This window comes from Megalopta genalis, chromosome 2, assembly GCF_051020955.1.
Source record: "Megalopta genalis isolate 19385.01 chromosome 2, iyMegGena1_principal, whole genome shotgun sequence".
Taxonomy (NCBI): Eukaryota; Metazoa; Arthropoda; class Insecta; order Hymenoptera; family Halictidae; genus Megalopta; species Megalopta genalis.
Window position 1 is genome coordinate 30,835,510 of NC_135014.1, and position 22,912 is coordinate 30,858,421.

The 22,912-nt window shown below is 44.7% G+C and overlaps 2 protein-coding genes across 7 annotated transcripts in view; one reads left to right on the forward strand and one right to left on the reverse strand.

The window, feature by feature from the left end:
* Nucleotides 1-18,098, forward strand: part of NFAT (nuclear factor of activated T cells 3) — a 69,917-nt gene extending 51,819 nt beyond the window's left edge. For 3 of the 5 annotated variants that reach the window (XM_033479207.2, XM_033479208.2, XM_033479204.2), the window contains exons 2-6: nt 7,436-7,713; nt 10,287-10,584; nt 12,285-12,803; nt 12,867-13,331; nt 13,422-18,098. In XM_033479207.2, coding sequence (XP_033335098.2) covers nt 7,436-7,713; nt 10,287-10,584; nt 12,285-12,803; nt 12,867-13,331; nt 13,422-15,730 — 3,869 coding nt within the window. In that variant the 3' untranslated portion in view covers nt 15,731-18,098. The remainder of the gene's footprint in view (nt 1-7,435; nt 7,714-10,286; nt 10,585-12,284; nt 12,804-12,866; nt 13,332-13,421) is intronic. The other 2 variants (XM_033479209.2, XM_033479206.2) reach the window with 2 other exon arrangements.
* Nucleotides 18,099-18,170: 72 nt separating this feature from the next.
* On the reverse strand, nt 18,171-20,025 carry LOC117225550 (endoribonuclease LACTB2). Of its 2 annotated transcripts, XM_033479212.2 has the most exons (4): nt 19,607-20,025; nt 19,373-19,518; nt 18,655-19,291; nt 18,171-18,404 (listed from the first exon to the last, which is right to left on the reverse strand). In XM_033479212.2, exons 2-4 carry the CDS (start codon nt 19,498-19,500, stop codon nt 18,282-18,284), a joined length of 888 nt encoding a protein of 295 aa, XP_033335103.2. In that variant the 5' UTR covers nt 19,501-19,518; nt 19,607-20,025; the 3' UTR covers nt 18,171-18,281. The 2 variants fall into 2 exon arrangements, with proteins under 2 accessions (XP_033335103.2, XP_076375273.1); XM_076519158.1 differs by having other exon boundaries at nt 19,373-20,022.
* Nucleotides 20,026-22,912: the final 2,887 nt, after the last annotated feature.

Consider the following 22,912-nt stretch of genomic DNA (forward strand, 5'->3'; position numbering starts at 1 on the left):
CAAAGGGGGTCAAGGGAACAATGAAAAACGTCTTCGCACGGCCGGAGGGTTAATAATAGAATCGCCGTCGAGGAGAACGGGGGTGGAATATTGTTTGCCACCCGGTTAACAGCGAACCGAGCGAAATTTATTTTGACAGCGGCGTCGTCGCGATTTTTCGAGCCGATCATTATCTCGCGCTTATTATCTTTATTGTCGGCGCGACGTTTCGTACCTCACCTTGTCGTCTGGCGTCGCGAGCCTCTCGATCCCCTCGGGGCTGGTTTCCAAAGTCTCCCGGCCTCGGCTCCTCGTGCACGCGATATGTTTCGCTAAGGGTTGTTATTCCTTCGGAGCGCGATATCGGTCTCGCGCGTCTTTTCATCTAATTTCGTCGTGCATCCCTAGAAACATTGCATCGTATTTTTAAGGGTTCCTCCGTCTGGATTCTCGTCGCGGACGGACAGCAGCTTCGTCCCGACGCAGCAGCGTCGACACAACCTTCGAATCCCGGCCCATTTATTTTCACGCTCGACCCGCCGAAAGCGAAGCGTCCGCTTTCGAATTGCCCGCTCTTCTTTTACGATCCGATCCAGATAGTTGCCGGACTTTGATATTAAATCGAGGAGTCACTGATTCGGTGCGTGGGTCGCGCGGATTCGGCGCGCGCGCGCGCGCTCCGTAATCAATCGTCGCGCATTTTGGGGGACTAATCTAGGGGATAAATCTGTATAAATATCTCGGCGATCACGTGGCAAAACGAAGCTACTATCGCAAGATGGGATCGTAATCTCTCCTCGTCGGGCAACCGTTTTCTAATACACAATCGCGACCTTTTTAATACCAAATCTGCCAAATCTACCGTGATCGTAACGTAACGCGTGCTGCTTTTCAACGATCGAGAAGACTGGATTTTCTTAGATCGAAAGAAAAATCGGTCGATCGTTTTTCCGCCGTGTGAAAGAGTCTTCGCAATTTCAGATACTTTGAGACAGAAAAAGTGGAACCAGTCGTTTCGACCGGCTCGGCAGGTTTAGCGTACACGCGTGAAAAAAAAGAATGGTGTAATTTTTCAGTGCACTTCGAACGAATTCACCTGTCGAAGAGGTGTGTTGCCACATCGTGGATAGAGATACCGCTGAAGTAAACAGCGTTTAAAATCGAAACCAATAATTTTCTACAACGCGTTCGCGGACTCGCGTGCTATATCGTTCCTTTTTCGTTGCGATGCAAAACAACAACGCGAACGCTACGACGTGCAAATTGATAAATCGCATTGTCACGCATTCGATTCTATATACAGCGTTCATTTATTATTATGAAAAAGAAATTATTACGCGCTTTAACGTAACGGCTGACTGGCTCGTCGAGTATTTCCGTATTTATTTTCTCTGCTCTTCGTGGAAAAAGTCGTGGAAAATGAAACTATCGAAATGTGATATTCTAAACATTTAGGCGAAATGTGATTAATAAAAATTTGGACGCCACGATTGGTTCAAGAATAAATGTCTGTTTCTGCGATCTCGTTAAGATTCTTGCTGCCCGCGGACGTGCCATTAATTTATTAGCGCTCTTCGATTTTATATCCACGCTATAAAATCGATCGGTTCTCGACGGGAAAAATTCCCAAGATTTCGAAAAGTCCTCGATTGAGAAACGAACAGGAGTTTTTGCCGTGGAATTGCTGCGAAACGCAGAAGGGAAAGGATCGAGAAGCAAGAGGGAGTTGGAAGAGGGGATGAAAGTGCGCAGGAGAGCGGGGAGGCCGGGAAAGAGAGGGAGAGAGAGAGAGAGAGAGAGAGAGAGAGAGAGACGGGAGAGGAAGAGAGAGCGATATCGATCTATCTATAGAAGCTCGACTACTGGATGGGATAATTGCGTGGGGTTGAAGTTGCAATCGCGAATGCAACTGGTGGTGCGTGGGAGGGGGTTCAGCCCCTTCGCCCCTCGCTGCGCGAGCAATAGGGGGTGGGCAGGCCGACGTAATGGGCTGGTGCACACACGTGCACAGGGTGCATCCATGTGGTCGTCGAGGAAAATCACGGGACGATGTCAACGACCCATGTTTGCGACGATCTTCGTCGTTTCCGACCTCGTCTGTCGTCACCTCGTGGTTACCTCGTCTCGTTATCCCGCTTCTTCTGTCTCGGATCGCTGACGCAGAATTTAATTACCCCACGGCGGATGAATTTTTTAGCGCCGCGACAGGTGCGACCGGCGCGCCGACATTCCGACGTTCCACCACCTATTCAAGTCCCTGCCGCCCCTTTTCAGAATCGCGGACACCGGGAAAAATTGTTTCGCAACTTCGCGTGCCGCACTCGCGTTGTTCCGCGCGACAATCGCGCCGATTTCCTTTGTCCTTGTTTGCTGGATTTTGCGGAAACGCTCTCCGACGATTCCTTTAACAGATTTTAACCCCCCGTCGGTCCAACGCGACGTACATGTGGCAAAGATCGACGGAATCGTAAAATATGGCAAGCGATTTTGGAAGAATGGACGCGGTGATCTTGATGAAAATGTACCAATGCGTTTATATCGAGCAGTCATAACTGTGTCATAACTAAATATAACACTTACGACACAGATGTGGCTAGTTGATTGGTATAAATTCATTGGTATACTTTCATCAGAATTGTCATGTCTATTCTTCGAAAATTGTATGCTAGATTTTACGGTTATATTTTAGGCCAGATTTTATTAAACTAAATACGATACTTTGTAGGAAGCCATACGAAACTTGATAAAAATAATTGTCCATACGATTTCGTGCTAAATGGAAGTATATTTGATGTAAAATGTAGCTTCGACTTGGCGGTACGCGAGCTTGAAATACTTCTGCTCCGCTAAGGGTTGATATCTGCAAAAATTGTAGCGTTGTACAGTAAATTCTCCCCAATTTTCCTTCGGTCTGCAAACAAAAATGGACAATTTGAGAAAAGGAGATACGATTATATATGCACGATTTGTTATATTACAGTTTTATTCTATAGTTATTTATATATAGTTTGTTATATTATAATTATTTATAGTTATATTATATATTTACATAGTTATTTATATATATTATATATCATTTCATTAGTTCTATTTTATATATAGTTCATACATAGTTGTTTACAGTAATTTACAACCTTCCACCCCATTTTCATAATTGCTGTGTAAGGCTCAAATAATCGCATCTTCTCTTCCCAAAATTGTCCATTTCTATTTACAAGCTGAAGGAAAATCAGGGAGAATCTACTGCATCTAAAATCGAATTCTACGAATCACAGAATTGTCGAGCGAGGGTGGTGAATCCTTCGTCGACAGTTTCGGGTAGATCGATTAATTTCGAGGCGACGACGACGACGACGACGACGAAAGCGGGCAACGCCGGATTATGTAATCGCCGCACGAACCCGAAGATTATGGTTATCGGTAGCCTGTTAATTCGGAGGATGTTCCGGCCGAGTTTCCCCCGAGCACCGAAATGCATTCGGTGCAGCACTAACTCGCTCGGCACACCTGAGACCGTTCCAGGGAAGCCCGCGTATTGAGAAATCAGTTTAACCATCGACTTCTAAAATGTTCACGTGCGCAGCTCGTACCGAGAACCTCGTACCGGCTCGATCAACAAAACAACCGTCCAATAACAACGTTCTTCTCGCAAAAATACCGGCAAAAATCGATCCAAGTCCTCGCGCGCTCCCCTCGCCGCAATTTCGAGCAAAACTGTTTCATTCTCCTCGGAATCTCGTCGATACGACGGTGCGAATAATTATAGACTCGAAGTAACTTTTACAAATTTTTCTGGCATTTTTAATTGATATTTATATTATATTATTATACGATTTATGCGATATTTATATCGGAAATTGATAGAGAATGGAAATATGCAAATATAGTTTCTTTTTCGGTTCTTAGTAGTAATTTTTACATTTTTCGTGACATTTAATTGTTATTTATATTATATTTAGTTGACATTTATGTTATATTATTATATGATTTATGCGATATTTCTATAGGAAATAATAGAAAATAGTAATATGCAAATACAGTTTCTTTTTTGATTCTTAGTAGTAACTTTTGCGTTTATTCGTGACATTTAATTGTTATTTATATTATATTTTATATTATTTTATATTTATATTTTATATTTTACATTATATTATTATATGATTTATGCGATATTTATACAGAAAATAATAGAAAATAGGAATATGCAAATACAGTTTCTTTTTTGATTCTTAGCAGTAACTTTTGCATTTATTCGTGACATTTAATTGTTATTTATATTATATTTTATATTATTTTATATTTATATTTTATATTTTACATTATATTATTATACGATTTATGCGATATTTCTATAGGAAATAATAGAAAATAGGAATATGCAAATACAGTTTCTTTTTTGATTCTTAGCAGTAACTTTTGCATTTATTCGTGACATTTAATTGTTATTTATATTATATTTCATATTATTTTATATTTATATTTTATATTTTACATTATATTATTATACGATTTATGCGATACTTCTATAGGAAATAATAGAAAATAGGAATATGCAAGTACGGTTTCTTTTTTGATTCTTAGCAGTAACTTTTGCATTTATTCGTGACATTTAATTGTTATTTATATTATATTTCATATTATTTTATATTTATATTTTATATTTTACATTATATTATTATACGATTTATGCGATACTTCTATAGGAAATAATAGAAAATTGGAATATGCAAATACAGTTTCTTTTTTGATTCTTAGCAGTAACTTTTGCATTTATTCGTGACATTTAATTGTTATTTATATTATATTTCATATTATTTTATATTTATATTTTATATTTTACATTATATTATTATACGATTTATGCGATACTTCTATATAGGAAATAATAGAAAATAGGCATATGCAAGTACGGTTTCTCTTTTGGTTCTCGTTCAGATATCGGTGAAAAACCGTAATAGTTACTTTCAGCCTATAATTACGCACGCGGCACCGCGTTCGGACGTGGAAAACCGTGAAAACGATGTGGCGTCGCGCACACAGTCCGCTCCGTTTGTCCATTCGGCGCCTCGTTAATCGCCGCGAGATAAACCGGCCGCTTTTTACTCCAGCTGCGCAGGGACCGTCGTCGATCGTCGATCGGACTTTGTACGGTTCGATGTCTCGGCCGCCTCGATATACCCGGCGGAAAAACGAAAATCATGATCGGTCGACTAAAAATCGCTCGCGGCTACCAGCTCCGTCTTATTTCAAACGGTCTTTCGCGACACAGTCCCGCAGACGCCGCGGAAATCGGCGCCGCGACGCTGTTCCCGCGTTATCGATCCTTTCACGACCCGCTCGCGACGGCCACTAACGAGTCCTTTTCGAAGCGGCCCGCTGAAAAACGATATCTACGAGCTCTCCCCTGATGACCCACGGCCCGGACGACCGTCTTTCGTCGCGGTTATGCGAACGTTTCGGCTCCTTCTTCAGCCTTGAACTCCGACTCGCGACGCGCCGTCGTCCGAATTCTGTTATTCGCTCCCTGCTCGCCGGTCTAGAGAAGCATTTTGCTTTTTCTGCCGAATGCATTTTTATTTCGCGCTTTCGATGCGCGGTTGATATTATTTCTTCCTTTATTTATTTATTTATTTATTCGTTATACGAGAGAAAAACCTATTCGTACGCGACATATAAAGACAATTGTTCAGTCGCTGCGGAGAACAATGTTTGCAGGAAAAGAAAAGGAATGTAATAGATTGACTGCGAATTTTGTGCATTTATGGCAAAAATGAGTAGCTGAAACACAGAATTATGAGTACATGAAAAGAATCGAATAATACCGTTACGATATTTTTTTGATTTATCAGAATTTGTTTTAGATTTAATTTATTTAATGACGCATCTGCCTAATAGCAATTAGCGACCACCTGTGGGATAACATTTGTAGGGTTACATGTAGTGTAATATGTACAATAGTTTCGCATTACATTTTTACATTATTTTCTTAATCTAAGCTCTTTAGGTTGCTATATAATTTCGCTAAACAATTCGGTTTCTTCTAAGCATGACGTAACCATTGCTGTTCGTTTGTAATTGTCCAAACATTCTTTGATGGTGTTAGGCATTTTTACTTTCTTTTAAAGGCATTTTTACTGAACTGTAAGCTCAGTGTTACAGTTGTTACAAAGTGGTATGTCAAAATTGTTGAAAGAAACGATTAATTTCTACTTCGTTTCTGCTTCTTACAATCGCCTTGGAAAATTAATTATTAATCAATTGAATTAACAAATTATTAAATAAAGATCTAGTTATAGAAAAATATATAATACAAAAAGATATTATAAATACGTAAACGTACGATAACAAATATCCGAAGATTAATTTGTGGAAACAAAATTTCCGGAGACAAATGTCTTGAGACGAACGTCTTGTAAACAAAGATCCGAAGACAAATCCGGAGACAAATTCGAAGACAAACATCCGAAGACAAAAATAAGTCGAATAATCGTCCGTAAACAAACATCTGAAGACAAACGTGTATGAAAACAAATGTATGAACCGCGTCTGTGTCACGTCTGGACCCATGTCTGGAACATCGAATTTGGTATTCAGATCGCAGAATAAATTATTATAATGTATGTGCACCGCTGTCGAGCGTAAACTCCTTTTTGCAATTAGCCTTGAACTTCGGCGAACGACGAGCCATTGTCCCAATTAACTCATTCGCGGCCCGTCGTTCCCGGTTGCAAATAATGTCGAACCGCGTCCAGGAATTACCGTTGTCGATCTCGGTTTCGACCGAGATCACTTGACCCACGAAAATGTGTCCTGGTGGTCCACCGATTTGCGTAGGGCGCCCCTTTGTTAGGGCCATTAAACGCAGTCCACTTCAACGGATTTCGGGGGGAGATTATGCGATCATCGCCGTCGAGTGTGTAACAGCTTGCGTCATTCGGCATCCACGGAAAAACGTGCGTTTACGTTTCTACGATCAATGCAATGAATTCAGAAGCTGTTTCAACGCGGAACAATTTGTACAGCAGGAATTCCGAAGACAAATTCTGAAGAAATTCTGAAGAAATTCGAAGGAGATTATGACAGGGAAATGAGTCGGCATTAAGCTTCCGTCTTGCTCAACTGTCTGCCGTATTGAACAATAAAGAGTACCCCGCGTTCTCTCCGTTCAAAAGATAACGTATCGATCGCTAAACTTCTCCCGGTTTTATTAAATGAATTACCAATGCCGGGGCAATTATTCTTGGACCATCGGACCCGTCGATCAGCGGCCAATCTAGACGGATTAGTTTAATTTCCGCTCTTCCTTCGATCGCGTTTAGCGTCGTCAGACTTCGGCCTCTCGAAGTGCCAGGTCTTCGATAAATTTTGAATTTCAGCAACTTCTTCGCAATTTTCGCCGCGATCATTCTACCGAAATCTTCCGTTCGCTATAACGAGTGAAAATCTGATGTTTCAGGTAACAATGCAGGCGGTAGATCATCATCGGTGACAGGATCGGTTCAAAGGAGCACCGTCACGTCGAGCAACCGCGCGCACTCCGCCAGCCGAAGGATCAGCCATCAGCAGCGTCAGCAGCAACAGCAACAGCAGCAGCCGCCCAGAATACCCTTGGGATCCTTACGAAACTCGGATGACCACGTGCCAAGAGCCAGCTCGGCACAGGACGTTTGCGATAACTCGAACGATTCCGGGCTTGGCTTCGAGGAACGTCAGCAACATCTCACCACTGCAAACGTTCGTAAATTTTCCCCGATAGCAGACCTTGTTCTCCGGTGTGTCGCTCTTATTTTACCCGGTTGCTTGCATCGAGCAGAAACCCCGTATTCGCGATACGGAATATTGTTAATTGTATCGATCATTTATTTAACGCCAAACCGACCGAGCATTAAACACGATTGCCGCGTGTTGCAGTAAATTCTCCGCAATTTTCGTGCAGCTTGTAAACAAAAATGATCTTTATTTATTATTAGGTTTATTTATTTATATATTTGTTTATTGTTTTATTTATATATTTATTTATTTAGTTAGTTATTTGTATAGTTGCCGATCGTCAACGATTATAAAAACGAGGTGCAAGGCTCGAATAATCGTATCTCCGATAAATTGTCCATCTTCGTTTACGAGCTGATTATTACGAGTTAATTAGGGAGAGTTTTCTGTAATCCGTAAGAACGACGACGCTGAATTGATTTGGACTCCGTGCCGTTCTTATCGCACCGTGAAATTAAGAAGTTTCTTCATTTCGATTGCCTCGAAGAGGACTTCATAGTTTCAGCAATTTTAGCATGAAAATTGCACGGCCGACAGGATAGGTTTAGGCTTCAAAGTTCGTTCCGATCTACCGTCTGTCATTTTCATCAACCACCCTCCTGCCACCCTCCATCAGAAATGTTCAATTCATCTTCTCCCGTCTTCAATATAAAAACAAATCGATGCGAGCACGATTTAAATGAACGTCGCCTATCGCCGATGCGATCGCTCGCAGATGCGCCAACAGTGTTATCAACCTCGTGTTGTCGCGAAGTTGTATTATTCTTCGCGTTATCTCGGAGTACACCTGTGCGTTTCGCGATCCGAAAAACTCCTCGTCCCCGCCGAAATAGAAACCGCCGATTTCCTCCGATCTCGATCCAGCTTTGATCCACCGCTTGCCGACGCGTTCGGGGAAAGCCAACGACCCGTCGAAATCACGTCCGAAACTCTATCGTGTGCGCGGTGTATTCGCGCGAACGAAATTGCTTTTTCACAGCGCGTCCGATTGATATCGATGCATGCACCGATAATTCCATCCCGTTGCGTAACATCCGAGACCGCGCGGAGTAACTCGCTGACCGTGTACGAGCATGCATTATGCAGCTGGGATTGCATTTTAACAATCGATACCCGCCACCGCCGCCGCCGCGTTCGCGATGCATCGGCGATGTTCGATTCGGGGACTATTTAAATAGTTGGTGTTGACCCAAAGTATTCTCGCGTCTTCTGTCAGCGTCCGTTGGCTCGACATCCGGCGACAAATAGTCTCATTAGCATCGACATCTTTCGATGCATCGACTGTTCTCGAGCATCGAGCTTTTTATTTCCTTCGCCAAAAAAAAAAACGAGCCTGAAAGGGGCACCTTCGTTTCGGCGACTCGACGCTAATTCATTCTCATCCCTTGGTTCGTTCTTTGGTATCGAATTGACGCGATAGTTGAGTCATTACATTTGGAATAACGATAAACAGTCTTTTTTTAAAGAAGAAAACTCTTCTCGTTTGCTCTGCCAAAAAACGAACACCCTTGCTCGATCGGCTTAACTCTAAAAACATAATCGATCTTCGTCACTTATTTTTCCTGTCGAATTTGTTCTTTAGTATTGAGGTACGATTATTCGAGCCTCGCGTCACATTTTTTATAGAGACGACGTTGGCTCGATTAATCGAATCTCCTCTCCCCAAATTGTCCATTTTTTGTGCGCAATTTGAAGCCCAAATTAGGGAGAATTTACCATTTATTTTATCACGTAAAATTAAGTAAATTAAGTTAAATTAAGTATTAAGTAAATTCTCCCTAATTTGTCTTCAGCTTGTAATCAAAAATAGACAATGTGAAAAGAGGAGATACGATTATTCGAGTCCTGCACCCCGTTTTCATAATTGTTGACAATCGGCAACTACAAAAATGATCCTCGAGGCTCGAATAATCGTATCACCTATTCCCAAATTGTTCATTTTTGTGTACGAGCTGAAGGAAAATTGGGGAGAAAAAAAACATCTTAAAACATCTTCTCGATTCTTCTGAACTGTTTCTCCCGGAACCGCTATATTTATAACAAATCGAAAACGGTTATTTTCGTAGCCTTTTCCAATCCCTGCGCCAAATTGACCAGTCGTCGTCGTCGACCGGTCCCCCTTAAAAAACCCTCGTAAAGTCTATCCTGTCTCGAAACGCGTGGCTCCATTATCTCGCTCGGTAACGGAGTCGAGCCTCCATCCCCGAAAACGTTTCCCAAGAGAACATTCCCGAAGCCCCAGAAGCTTCCATCCCCCGGTCGGTTACGCCACTGTGTCCCGATGTGCATGTGCAAGTGTGTATCTAATGCGATCACGCGTCGCGGCGGGATCGGTCGGCGTTGATTTGCCGCCGCCGCCGCCGCCGTCGTGCCGTCGTCGACGTCGACGACGCGCACCGACCGGTCTCTAACGGTAGTTGAACCCGGCCGACGACGACGGGTGTTCTGATTCGTTAAATTAAGCCGGCAACCACTGGCCGCGCAGACACGCACGCACACGCTATCAATCACTCGTTTTTTCTCTGGTTGCTTAACAGGCTTGGAACGGCGCCGGCGAGGAGGACTCGAAGAGGAGGAAGATGGACATCAAGCTCGAGTCCGAGGACGCGAACTTCGCGTTCCCGGAGGTGGCGCACGCCACCAGCCCGGAGACCAAGAACGGGACCAGAACCACGGCGAACGGGAGCATAGGGCTCGCAACGATATCCGCCAACAGGAACGGGACCGGTTCCGGACGAGTCGTGGACGTGCCCAGATCCAGACCCGGCATGGGAGTACTCGCCAAGAGGCCGCCCCCAGCGCACCAAGGTCCACTCACCCTCACTTCTCAGTTGTGTACGTGTGACTCTGAATATGCTCACCCTGTCCACGATCCAATTGCTGATGTCGTGTACGCTACGCCCCTGCCAAAAGAGCATTCGATCGAATATTTTCTGACAGGGGTAGAAGCCACTGCTTTCGGTACCCCTTACGAACTCCTTGGTTTGACTGCTCTGTGTATACTTGTGGATCTGATTGCAATTTTAGGCTCATCGAACTATCATCCTCTTTGTAAAATGTCTCGCAATCCGGGTGTAGGAGGTTCCCGAGGTCATTTCGAGTAACTTTTTCCTTAGCGAAAATGCGATCCGCGGCTTCGTTCACGAGTTATTCAGGAAAAACGGTGTGACCAATGAGAGGCGAGCTCGGCTGGCGCGAGGCGGCCCAGTCAACGGGCGCGCGACGCCCAGTTCCGCTCATTGGCTCGGCCGTCTCGCGCCAGCCGAGCTCGCCTCTCATTGGTCACACCGTTTTTCGTTAATAACTCATGAACGAAGCCGCGGATTGCATTTTCGCTAAGGAAAAAGTTACTCCAAATGATCTCAGGAACCCCTCATTTCCAGTAGTAGGTCTGGTTCTCCTGTTTACGAATACGCACGCTGTATTCCCGGGTCAAATCGCCAAACTTTTAAGATACGAAATTAGGATCGCAGAACAAAGACATTTCTCCTCTATAAGTATCGAGTACGCTTTCTTCGAGATATCTTCGCTACTAAAGTCGTAGCAGTCATCGAAAATAATTCAGGTTTATCACGTATATCACGAAAGAAAATAGTTGTATTTATCGTAAAATTAATTATAAAAGAAAGTGTTGCGCGTGTTGCTCAAAATGATTACCTTCGGCTTGGAGATGAACCTTAGGTGAACAGGAGAACGAGAACTATAACCGTATAATGTTTCAACTAACTCTGTGACCCCAAGAACTCGTACTCTCCTTCAGAGTCTCGGTTTCGGTCCTCCCTGACACGAATGTCCCTCGAATCACGGCAGAAAAGAAATTAGGGTTGATACGCGCATCGGTGGTTCGAGACATATTTTATGCACCGCTTCGGTCTCCGTTTCTCCTGCGAGAGGTATTGCGTCGTTAGATATATACCGGCACCGAGAATTTACATGGAGATTCGCTTGTTTGCCTCCGGATCGCGGCGACAGATTTTAACTGACTGCTGCAGGATCATGCGAACTGATAACCTCCGACTCGCGCAACATCTCCGTTTGTATTTTTTGCGTGTATTGTAACGTCGACAGATAAATCTGTTTCCGGCGAAATTGTTCACCTCGTTGCTTCTGCCTCGGCTATATTACCACAGTAGACTCTATTCGACTTTATCGATACCATTGCCAAGATGTCGAACGATATCTGGGTCGAATTTAATTGATCCAATTCGACAATGTACGAACTCAGTGTTCACCCTTCCAGAGTATCGACGTTCCTTCTATTTCTTGAAGTTGCTTCTCCGGTTGATCGAACACTATCGCGGCGGCTCCGCCGGCATAAACTAGGTCACGCTCAATTGCATTCAAATGGATATTGATGTCAGGGAACAGAGTACTTAAGTTTCTTAAAACCAGTCCAATGCGAAGACTCTCTTGCGTCTCTTACACTTCTTTGCTTCTCTGTTCGCGGTTAGCGTACCAGTCGTGAATGATCGCAGGCATTCGATCGCGAGGCGCGCCGTTTTTTTTTAACGAAACTGATTCTCTGTAACGAGCAGGCAGCGCTTCCTCGGACGGAAAAGTGCAACTGCAGATTATCTGCCAGCCGGAGCAGCAGCACCGGGCCCGCTACCAAACGGAGGGCTCGAGAGGCGCGGTGAAGGACCGCACCGGGAACGGGTTCCCGATCGTCCGACTGGTCGGTTACGACAAACCGGCGACCCTACAGGTTTTCATCGGCACGGATCTTGGCCGTGTCGCGCCGCACATGTTCTACCAAGCTTGCCGGGTGAGCGGCAAGAACTCGACCCCTTGCATCGAGCGTAAAATCGATGGAACGATAGTGATCGAGGTGGACATGGACCCCACGAAGGACATGATGGTCACCTGCGACTGCGTCGGGATCTTGAAGGAGCGGAACGTGGACGTGGAGCACAGATTCCCCCAGGAGGCCAGCATCCGTCAAGGTCGCAGCAAGAAGAAGTCGACCCGCTGTCGCATGGTCTTCCGCACGACGATCACCCACCCCGATGGTACCTCGGAGACCTTGCAAGTCTGCTCGCAACCGATAGTCTGCAGTATGTATCGGCGAACTCGCGCGAATCCTTTGGAGTTGCTACAGCTCGTTTGCACCCTTTCAGCTCAACCGCCGGGCATCCCAGAGATCTGCAAGAAGTCCCTCACCTCCTGCCCCTGCACCGGCGGCCTGGAGCTCTTTATCCTAGGGAAGAACTTCCTGAAGGACACGCGCGTGGTGTTCCAACTGGACAACGACGATCTAACGAGTAGCTTGGAGCCGCGCTGGGAGTGCGCCGTGCTGCCCGACAAAGAGTTTCTGCAACAGACGCATCTTGTTTGCGTCGTGCCCGCCTACAGACGGCAGGACCTCGCGCCCTCGGAAAGGGTCAGTGTGAAACTGTACGCGGTGTCTTCTGGGAAGACCAGCGAACCCCATACCTTCCTCTACACCGCCACGTCCACGCCACCGGAGCCATCGGTGGGCAAGATCGAACCCCTGACGCCGCCTCTGTCCACAGCGAACGGCGACTCAACCCTCGCGACGTCCCCCACGGCAGTGCCCCTGACGACAGGTGTTGCAGCAAACAGTAAGCGTATTTTCGATCCTAAATGCTCTCTACGAGTCGTCGATAGGTCGGTGCTAGATCGTATGTAACTGTAAGACTCTGAATTTTCAGCTCTGATCAACCAAGCAGCAGCAGGTACGCCGAATTTCTTGTCCACGATGCAACCGCAACAGCCGTCGTCTCAGACGAGCGAAGCTCTGAAGAGCGATCCCAGTCCTCCGCCGGTCACGGCGTCCTCGCAGGTAACGCCTGTGATGATGTGGGCGGCACAGAGTCCCAGTTGCCAGAACTCGCCACCGGACGTGATGATGCCACCCCCGGCTATGGTGGCGAACACGCTACTGAACCGTCGGTCGTCCTCGAATCTTCAGCTGATCCTGCCCGATAACTTAAAGACGGAGGTGCTGGACGAGAACAGCGAGAACAGCATGATCAGCGAGAACAGTATGCAAAGCATACCTACACCGACGGCGAACGGCTCGTCCGGGACCAGCCCTTTGCAACAGCTGGTCAGCGAGAACTCTCTAGAGACGACGCAGACCAACCTGATCAGGTCGGTGCCCGTGGCGCCGAACGGCTCGCCGGTACAAGAGGCGGTCAATATTCTGGGCGTGGTCGATATGATGCGGAACCAACACTCTCTGTCGATGGTGACGACCCATCAGAACGCCTACGGAGGTATGCACGAATCGTCTCAAGTCAAAGTCCTAAGTCCCCATCATATCAACAAAGACCCTAATGCAATGTTGACGGCAGACGGCAGCCCTAACGGAACCCTCCAGGGTGGCGGAGTGGTAGACCTACGGATGAAACACCATCAGTCGGAGTTCGCAGCCCTCTCGAATTTCGCCGTGTCTTCGAACGGACAACCGTTGCCCGCCCAGAGCGGCCACAGCGTGGAGAAGTATCTGAACCACATCGAATCCAACGCGAAGGAGGTTGAGAGCCAGGAGAACGGCTATGTGGCTAACATGCAGCAACGTGCTTCCATAATAGCCTCGGGTCGGCAGCCGCAACAAACTCAATCCGCTAACATGCTAGCCCCCGCCAGCCAAGGCGTTAAATTGGATACTTTGGTGAACCCTGCTGGCGAGGCTCATCAGCTGGTCTCGCCGCTGCGAACTGTCAACCCTAGCAACAACGCTTTGATGACCCATGTCGCTGTGAACGACCATGAAACGATACCGAGCCCCCAACAGACCAGAAACAGCCCACCGATGCCGGTGCTTTTGGAAGCGCTGATGCCGTCGCAGACTGTTCAACCCCTGACAAACGGTGCCCCGTCAGTCTCTCCTCCGGCGGTGCAAGAACAATCCTCCGGGGATAGTTTGTTGACCACCATCAACGCTGCCTTGCTGCCGGCCATGCAAGAGCCGCCGGTGACAGCTAACGGCGCGTCCTCCGCCAGCGTACCATCCCATAATTCATTGCAAGTCACGAACGACACTATGTCGGCAGCGTCTGATCACATTCCCCAGATACAAGGTCTGATTCAGCCGGATGTGGTAGCGATGCAGCAGGTGCAACAGGTGGAGCAAGTTGTTGCACAGGCGCAGCAGCAGGTTGAGCAAGTGGTCGCCCAAGCGCAGCAGCAAGCGGTGCAGGCGGTTCAGCAAGCGCAACAGCAGGTCGTTCAGCACGTGGTGCAGCACGCACAAGTTGTCCAGCAGGCTGTGCAACAGGTGCAAGCTGTTCAGCAGGTTCAGGCTGTGCCGGCGGTCCAGCAAGCCGTTCAGCAGGCTACTCAGGAAGTGGTCCAGCAAGCGGTTCAGCAGGCGACGCAGGATGTGGTGCAACAAGTTCAAGCTGTTCAACAAGCGGTGCAACAGGCGCAGGCTGCCCAGGCGATGCAGCAGGCGGTTCAACAAGATATCGGGTCCATGTTGAACCAACCGGCTGGCTTCGTTGCCGAAGCTAGCTCCGCCCTTGCCAGTGGAGCAGCTCAAGAACCGTCTCAGCAGAGATTGACCACCGCCGCTGAACAGGCGATTAACAGTGTTATCACCAACGCTACTCAGGACATCATCAACACCATCGTTAACGATAGATCTATACCCATTACTACGACCACCGCCCATGCCATTATCGCTACCAAGAATATTCTGAACAGCGTGGCCACACAAAGTGCCCAGCTGATGAACAGTGCCATGGAAGGGATCCTACCCAAGTCCCCGTCCAGTCAAAACAATATCGTCGAACAAGTAACAAGTAAGTCGCCACCGGTCGCGATGCCAGTCACGCCCAGCAGACAAAACGTGAACCCACCCATAACGAATGCCACCGGCAACGCGGCTGGGACCACCATCAGAAAACAGGAAGACGGCATGCTACCGCAGGAACTGACGTCAATGTCGGAGCATGATCTTCTCAGCTACATTAATCCAAGCTGTTTCGACCCGCAGAACGGTTTTCTTATGTAGTGCTGTTATATATTCTTGTCTTTGAACATGAAATTTTATATAAGATGTTCGAGATCCTATTCGAATACGGAACGAGTGACTAATCCCAGCCAATCGGGCAACACGGTTGACCGAATTCGGTTTGGTACAAGTTCTATATATCTGTGCCACATTGTCGTTTCAGACTTTGTATGTGATAAACAAAAACAAATCCGCTTTTGTACGATGAAAGAATGGACGAAGTTTGCCACCACCTTTGTAATCAAATCGACGAAACTATTATCATTGTTAAGTAAGACGGGCGCACGAGAGCGCGACAATTAGGGTTTCTCCTCCTTTATTCTTCCTTTTTCTACGAGTTGTCCGACGTAATAATTCATTTTATTTATCTTTATCAACGCCTCTTGCGAGTTCAGGTGCCTTTCTTCCCCGAGCCCCACTGTAAATGTATCTCTCAGAATTGGTACGTCCTCTTTTCTTTTTCACGGACATTGTCCGTGTTGTCCGTCAACGGGTGTGTTAGTGTATCCTAGTAATCGACGATGTACTGAACCCCCTCAAGTGTAAGTGGAATCGTGAAATTGAGTATAGCGATGATGAAAATCTTATGTTGCCTGTACCCTGTATCCTGAAACGGTAAATACTTGAGTTTTACAGTTCATAGATGCATCCTTTTATTCTCTTTCTCTTCTCCTCCAATTGTCTTGACTTGATTTCATTGCGGAAAAATGGATCATCTTGTTGTTTGACGTCGTTTCTATTATATTTTTAAGTAATAATATATATATTTCGTATGTTGTTTAATAATTGAATATTTTTGTTGATAATTAATACGAATAATACAATATCATGTGATTGCGTTGATGGTTATCGATATACTAAATAGGTGTATATGAAAATGACAGAGAGATTATATTATATGTCAGTACGAGGAATAATTAATATAGAAATATATATCATTGATTATCATTGAAGGACAGTTTAAAAACTAATGGAACTGCTGTTGAGTACTGTGTTAGATGTTTCATACCTAGGCTCATCTTTTCACTTCTGATGGTACTACCGATTCTATAATAATATTGGCTAATCTCATTTAACGATACTTGTTTCCAAAGTTTTCTTTCACCTTGAATTCTACGATTAACTAAAAGTCTTTCTCTCATTTTTGGTTCTCGTTTAAGGCCATTGATGAGATCTTCGAGTACAGAGGAACTGGCCAGTGATTTATGTATTATCAGAGTGGCCTGTTTTAAAAGTTGATATCATAAATTTATCTTTATCGTCTTGCTCGAACTCAGCACTTTCCTGTTTGAACGATGCCATGAACATAGTGTGTTTAGCGTCCACTGTCGGAAATCTAAGTTTCCGTACCTTCATCCCCCTGTACCTCTCTTTACTTTCCTGGAATCAGGTCCTACATCGTAGACTATCTTGGAAGCAAGTTCCAGAGCTAAAAAATGATCTTTTGTCGAAGATCAATTCATCAGCGTAGTCAACACAGTGCCTCTCGAATCCTATTTGGAGATTTTGACAAATTGAGATCAAGCCCTGTGTGCTTGGTGAAGAAGGTCGCCAGGTGCGAAACCTGCGATACTGTACTACTTGGCTATGCCCGTATGCCGTATATATAATCAGGCTCCCAGGCTTGGACCCAATAAGCTCGTTGTTAGACAGACTGACAGATGAAATCGTACAGTTTGTCCAAGCTGTAACGTTCTATGAACTTATAAAGGCTAAATCCAAATAAACGATTAACTTCTATATCATTGAGATATATAATATATATATATTTTATGTTTACCCAAAGAGAGAAGCAGATAATCGGACAAAGTGAGCTTATTAAGAATATAATGAGAATATTATATATTATATATTGTAACATCAAGTTACGCGAGGGTTTCTCCCTTTTGTTCAAGAAGAGGGGTGCTATGTACCGTGTGTACGAATACTCGCCAACATTAATCTAGTAAGAGACAGATTTTATAATGAAAGATATTGAAACATTTATTGTTGTGATATGTCTTTGTAGCAAAGAAAGAAAGAAAGAAAGTATATATATATGTATATGTATACGAAACGTACATGTATATATATATGTATATGCATATATATGTACATATATATAATTTTACATCGATCATCTATTTACGTGTCACGTGTTTTAGAGGGTCATTTAAAAGACAAAACAAGACCATGAACACTGAGCATTGACTAAACGAACCGATCATTATACTATATGGTATGTACTCTCGTGAAATTGTAAACATTTACTATACACTGTACTGTACGCACATTTGTAGCGTCGTCAGCTTATTGCATCGAGAACGAAAAATTACAAGCATGTACTATCATTTTATTCTCCTGTAAATTGAATAAATGTTTCACAGCATTGCTTTTCCAATAATTTTTTCAGTCAACTTGGGTATGGATTTAGTATAGGCTTAATAAAGCTATAAAAGAATAAACTATCGATTCTATTTATTTAACATAAATATATATATAATTTAAAAATAGCTGCTCTAATTGTCAATAAAATTAATATCTTTAAATTACATAACTTTTCTCCTGAGATTTACGTTGCATTTGAAAGTTGCCATTTTCCTTTCTCACCTTGAACTTTGCCTTCTTTCACCAACTTTTTCAGATGCATTAATACATTGTAAGCTGCAGCTTCCCACATAATCTGCGAGGTATCCTGGAAACATTAAAATATTTATTATAAAATCGATTTCAAATTTATTACTTTAGTGTTGCTAAAACGGTGAAGATGCTTTTATAGAAAATGTCTAGTCCTAGAAAACGCAGTTTCCACATTTTATCGAAACATGGCTATTGATAATATAGAAGGACCATTTAGACTGTTTCTCGTTTCCATTGCAAAATATTTTCAATATTCTTCTCTTGTGATTCCCAATATATATTAGAAACAAAGTAACAGTTATTACCGTGTATATATGATTCACAATATCCATCTCGGATAAAGTACTGCTCTTGGAATGCTTCTCCAGAATATCTAAAATTGCAGCTTCTCTTTTCAGCCTATGCTCAATATAAAAGTTAACACTAGTTTCGGGATCTAGTATGATCGAACCATGACCCGGGTAAATCACCTTAGGTTTCAATGTCAAAATCTTTTTCAAAGATTGTATATAAGTCTGTAGGTCCTCAAACACGGCTGTTCTCTCTCCAAGAATACAATCTCCGCTGAACAATATCCCTTCATCTTTAAGTAAAAGGCTGGCATGGTCTGTGGCATGTCCGGGTGTATGTTCAACTATGATCTTGGCGCCTTCTACTTCCACTATTTGTTTATCTTGCAACGGTTGCCAGTTAGTGGCTATTTCCTCTTTGCTGGGACCTTCGTCCTCTGGAGATCTAGGTAGCTTCCATATAGTATTGTGCCCGGTAGGGCTCATACTATTTAACAGATTCTGAACTGCATTTGCTCCGCCAATATGATCCATGTGCCAATGAGTTATAACTAAATGTTCTACCGTAGCCCGTTCATCTTTCAGAACCTGAGATAATACTTTTATGTATTCATCAGCAGTTCCTGCTTCCCCGGAATCGATTAATATGCGTCTACGAAAGAACTCGTCAATTTGCGTCATCCTACACACTTTTTATTCATCACGGTAAAAAAAATCAATTTTATGCACTTACTTGGATCCAGTACCTACAAGGTACGTATTTGTACCTTGTAATGTCATGACTCCTGGATTACATCCTAAAATTCTTATCACTTGCTTCGATAATCTCGTTATAGTAGGTAAATCGATTAGAGGCTTCATAATGATAATTCGAATTGACTGCAACAAAACTATACGCGTTTGTATACGATACTTCGTCACACAACTATGACATGACACAATTGATCGGACATCAGATGACTCTTACTTATTCATCATAAGGATGGTTATCACTCACTGATTTACTGTTCAATAAAAGTAACTGTTGATAAAAGTCACGCGGTTATGCGTTGGCGACTTATTTTTACTTTCGTCGGTCTGCAAATAGGTAGGAGCTGTCGAGAGAACATGATTGATGAAATGGATAAGAAATTTCATCATATCATGAATATTGAAAATCACAGGATCCATATTTTAGGTTCACCTGCTCTTTCGTCTAATTTGCATGATTACGTCAGGTATTCATAGGTTATATCATCTATGTTTTCGCATAAGCATGGATCTGATCTTGGTTGTGGTCCATGCGGATAATCAGCAAGTGTTCAACAGGTTCTGAACAATGATGAACAAGACTGTCATGTTCATCATCTCATATGTTCAATTAGTTGAAGATATGAGAAAATATATTAGCATTGAACAAATGAGAAAATAGATATTGTCATTGTTTTAGTATCATACACGATAATTAATTATCATTACGGATAATTAATGAACTGATTTGCAAGTGAAAAGAGGATATGAAAGCGTTCACACAGGGATTTATGCAGTTCCAATGTGATAATCTTTCACGTTAAAAGAGTTTGAAAAAACTGCGCGAAGTGCGTATTTTTTTATTACTTTCTAACCTTCGCTCTTATTTGGCATAATGTAAAGTTACTTTATCTCAAAATATATGCATATGTCATATCTGGTAAACATACGATTCTTGTTGCTATATTTAGAATATTCAATGTAAACTTAGAAAATTAAAATTGTTTACATAGTCCCCCATGATCGCAATTTTGTGATTAGTAGCGCCTACCGTGGCGAAATTCTGAAGCTTCGTCCGAGGTTCGTACAGCGCCAATTAGTAAATGGTAAAACGCTGAAATTGCTTGCCAAACAGTGGCGCCTCTTGCGGCGAAAGTTGGAAGCTCCGTGCAGGGTTCGTACAGCGCCAATTAGCACAGCGGCAAAACACTGAAACTGCTTGCCAAACAGTGGCGCCTCTTGCGGCGAAAGTTGGAACCTCCGTTCAGTGTTCGTACAGCGCCAATTAGCGCAGCGGCAAAATGTTCAAACCGTTAGCCAAAATCAAGCGTCGGTCATTCGCCTATTAGTTTGAGCAATTTACCACGGGTGGCGCCACCAGTTCATCGGAGTACATTTCTCATCGGTATCGTTCGTCTACCAGTTTGAGCGATTCTCCACGGATGGCGCCACCAGTTCATCGGAGTACATTTCCCGTCGGTATCGTTCGTCTACCAGTTTGAGCGATTCTCCACGGATGGCGCCACGGGTCCAAAGTACAGATATTCCGAAGCAAATAATTCTTGCCGGAATTTCCATATAATCCTGTAGAAAAACCGGCACGAATCATCTGCGATCGAACAAATAACCGAAAAACAAGTAAAATAAACGCCTGCGATCGTTCCGCGACGCTCGAACGAGTCCCAAAAACAATCGTTCACGAATCCCCGGCAAATTTATTACTTCGAATCGAAAATTTCGCATTCCCAGCCCCGAAACGACGCGAGGAAACCTCGAACTCCGTTCCAGCACGCGCAAACGATGCATCGCGAAATGATTCGGGACACTTTTTAAAAAATCGTGCTTGTTAAAAACGTCCTCCAGTCGCGCGCGGACTTACCGAGCACATTGTTCCGCGATGAATGCCGGAAATGCACCGTGACCGGCAAGAGCCTCCAATCAAAACAGGGGCGCGGCACGTGGCAAGCCGAATAATGAGCGGCCGCGGACCGCGTCGCGCCGTGGACAGGAACTTTTCGTTTTGTTAATTGCGATTTTCAACTTACCGCGAATAACGAGCCGACCTCGTTCGCCGTTGTAATTCCGCCGGGCTCTTCGTTCGCTATTTCCGTTGACACACTTCGATCCTCGGGGTTCGCCGCTCTTCCTCCGTCGGTCCCTTCTTCCTCTCCTTTTTCCTCCCGCGTTTCCCTCTTCCTTTTCTTTTTCTTTTCCGCCCCTCGGTTCCTTGAACAGGGCGCATCGCGTCGATCGCGGCGCTTTGACAAGCTGGAATTGTGAGGGAAGCGGGAGGGTTGACACTGGAAGACACCGACGGAAGAAGAGGGATTCTCGACGGCTTAGGAGGAATCGCCGTTAATGGCTCGGCCGGAGGATTTCCTGGCGTTCCCCCGAGCTTTTTTACGCTGGTTTCCGGCCGGGCCGATCTAAAGCGCTCACTCAAATCAAGATTCTCACCTTTTCACCGGCAGATGAGCCGGATGGCCAACCGACCGACGCCCCTCCCGGCCCTGGCCCCGCCGACCCCGGCCGGCTTCCGCGCAGCTTTTTTCTTCATCCATCTTTCGCCGGTTTGCCATCTTCGTCCTCGATCCGTCCTGTCTTTGCTTTTTCGAGAGTTGAGCCCTTTCAGGACCTCCCGGCTTTTTTACAAGCCGCTAAATGGCCAGTTTTTCGGCCGGCTCGAGCCCGGCCGTCCGACCATCGTGTTCACGGCCGACGAGAAAAGAGCTTTCTTCACGGTAATCTGAAATTGACGTAATGATGATGGATCTACCGGGCGACGGAATTAACAGCCGTCGTCCTGGCTTTTCGTCAGCCATTGCCTCGGTGAAATAACGGGGGGGATTTGAAAATCATCCGCCCGAGAAACGTAAACAAGGGAACATCGTGGAAAGCGATCGAAAATTCGGTGAATTTTTTATCCAATTGTCCTTCGACTTGTAAAGAAAAATTTGGACGATTTGGGAAGTAGCGATTATTCGATCCATTTGAGGCTCGTTTTTATAGTCGTTTTTATAGCCGAATTGTCTGGCTTAGAATCGTGTCACGTGGCCTCTAAATTGTCTTCGAATAGTGTCATGTGGCCTCCGAATTGCCGGCCTTAGAATCCTGTTACATGGCCTCCGAATTGTCTGCCTTAGAATCGTGTCACATGCCCTCCGAATTGTCTGCATTAGAATCGTGTCATGTGGCCTCCGAATTGCCTGCCTTAGAATCCTGTCACATGGCCTCCGAATTGTCTGCATTAGAATCGTGTCATGTGGCCTCCGAATTGTCTGCATTAGAATCGTGTCATGTGGCCTCCGAATTGTCTGCCTTAGAATCGTGTCACATGCCCTCCGAATTGTCTGCCTTAGAATCGTATCACGTGGCCTCTAAATTGTCTTCGAATAGTGTCACGTGGCCTCCGAATTGTCTGCTTTAGAATCGTGTCACGTGGCCTCTAAATTGTCTTCGAATAGTGTCACGTGGCCTCCGAATTGTCTGCTTTAGAATCGTGTCACGTGGCCTCTGAATTGTCTTCGAATAGTGTCACGTGGCC

Coding starts and splice junctions, on each gene's coding strand:
- LOC117225550 (XM_033479212.2), bottom strand. CDS start 19,500: ATGAAGCCTCTAATCGATTTACCTACTATAACGAGATTATCGAAGCAA. Junction 19,292..19,372: donor CTTGTAGGTACTGGATCCAA/GTAAGTGCATAA, acceptor GTTCTTTCGTAG/ACGCATATTAATCGATTCCG. Junction 18,405..18,654: donor TTGTGAATCATATATACACG/GTAATAACTGTT, acceptor TAATGTTTCCAG/GATACCTCGCAGATTATGTG.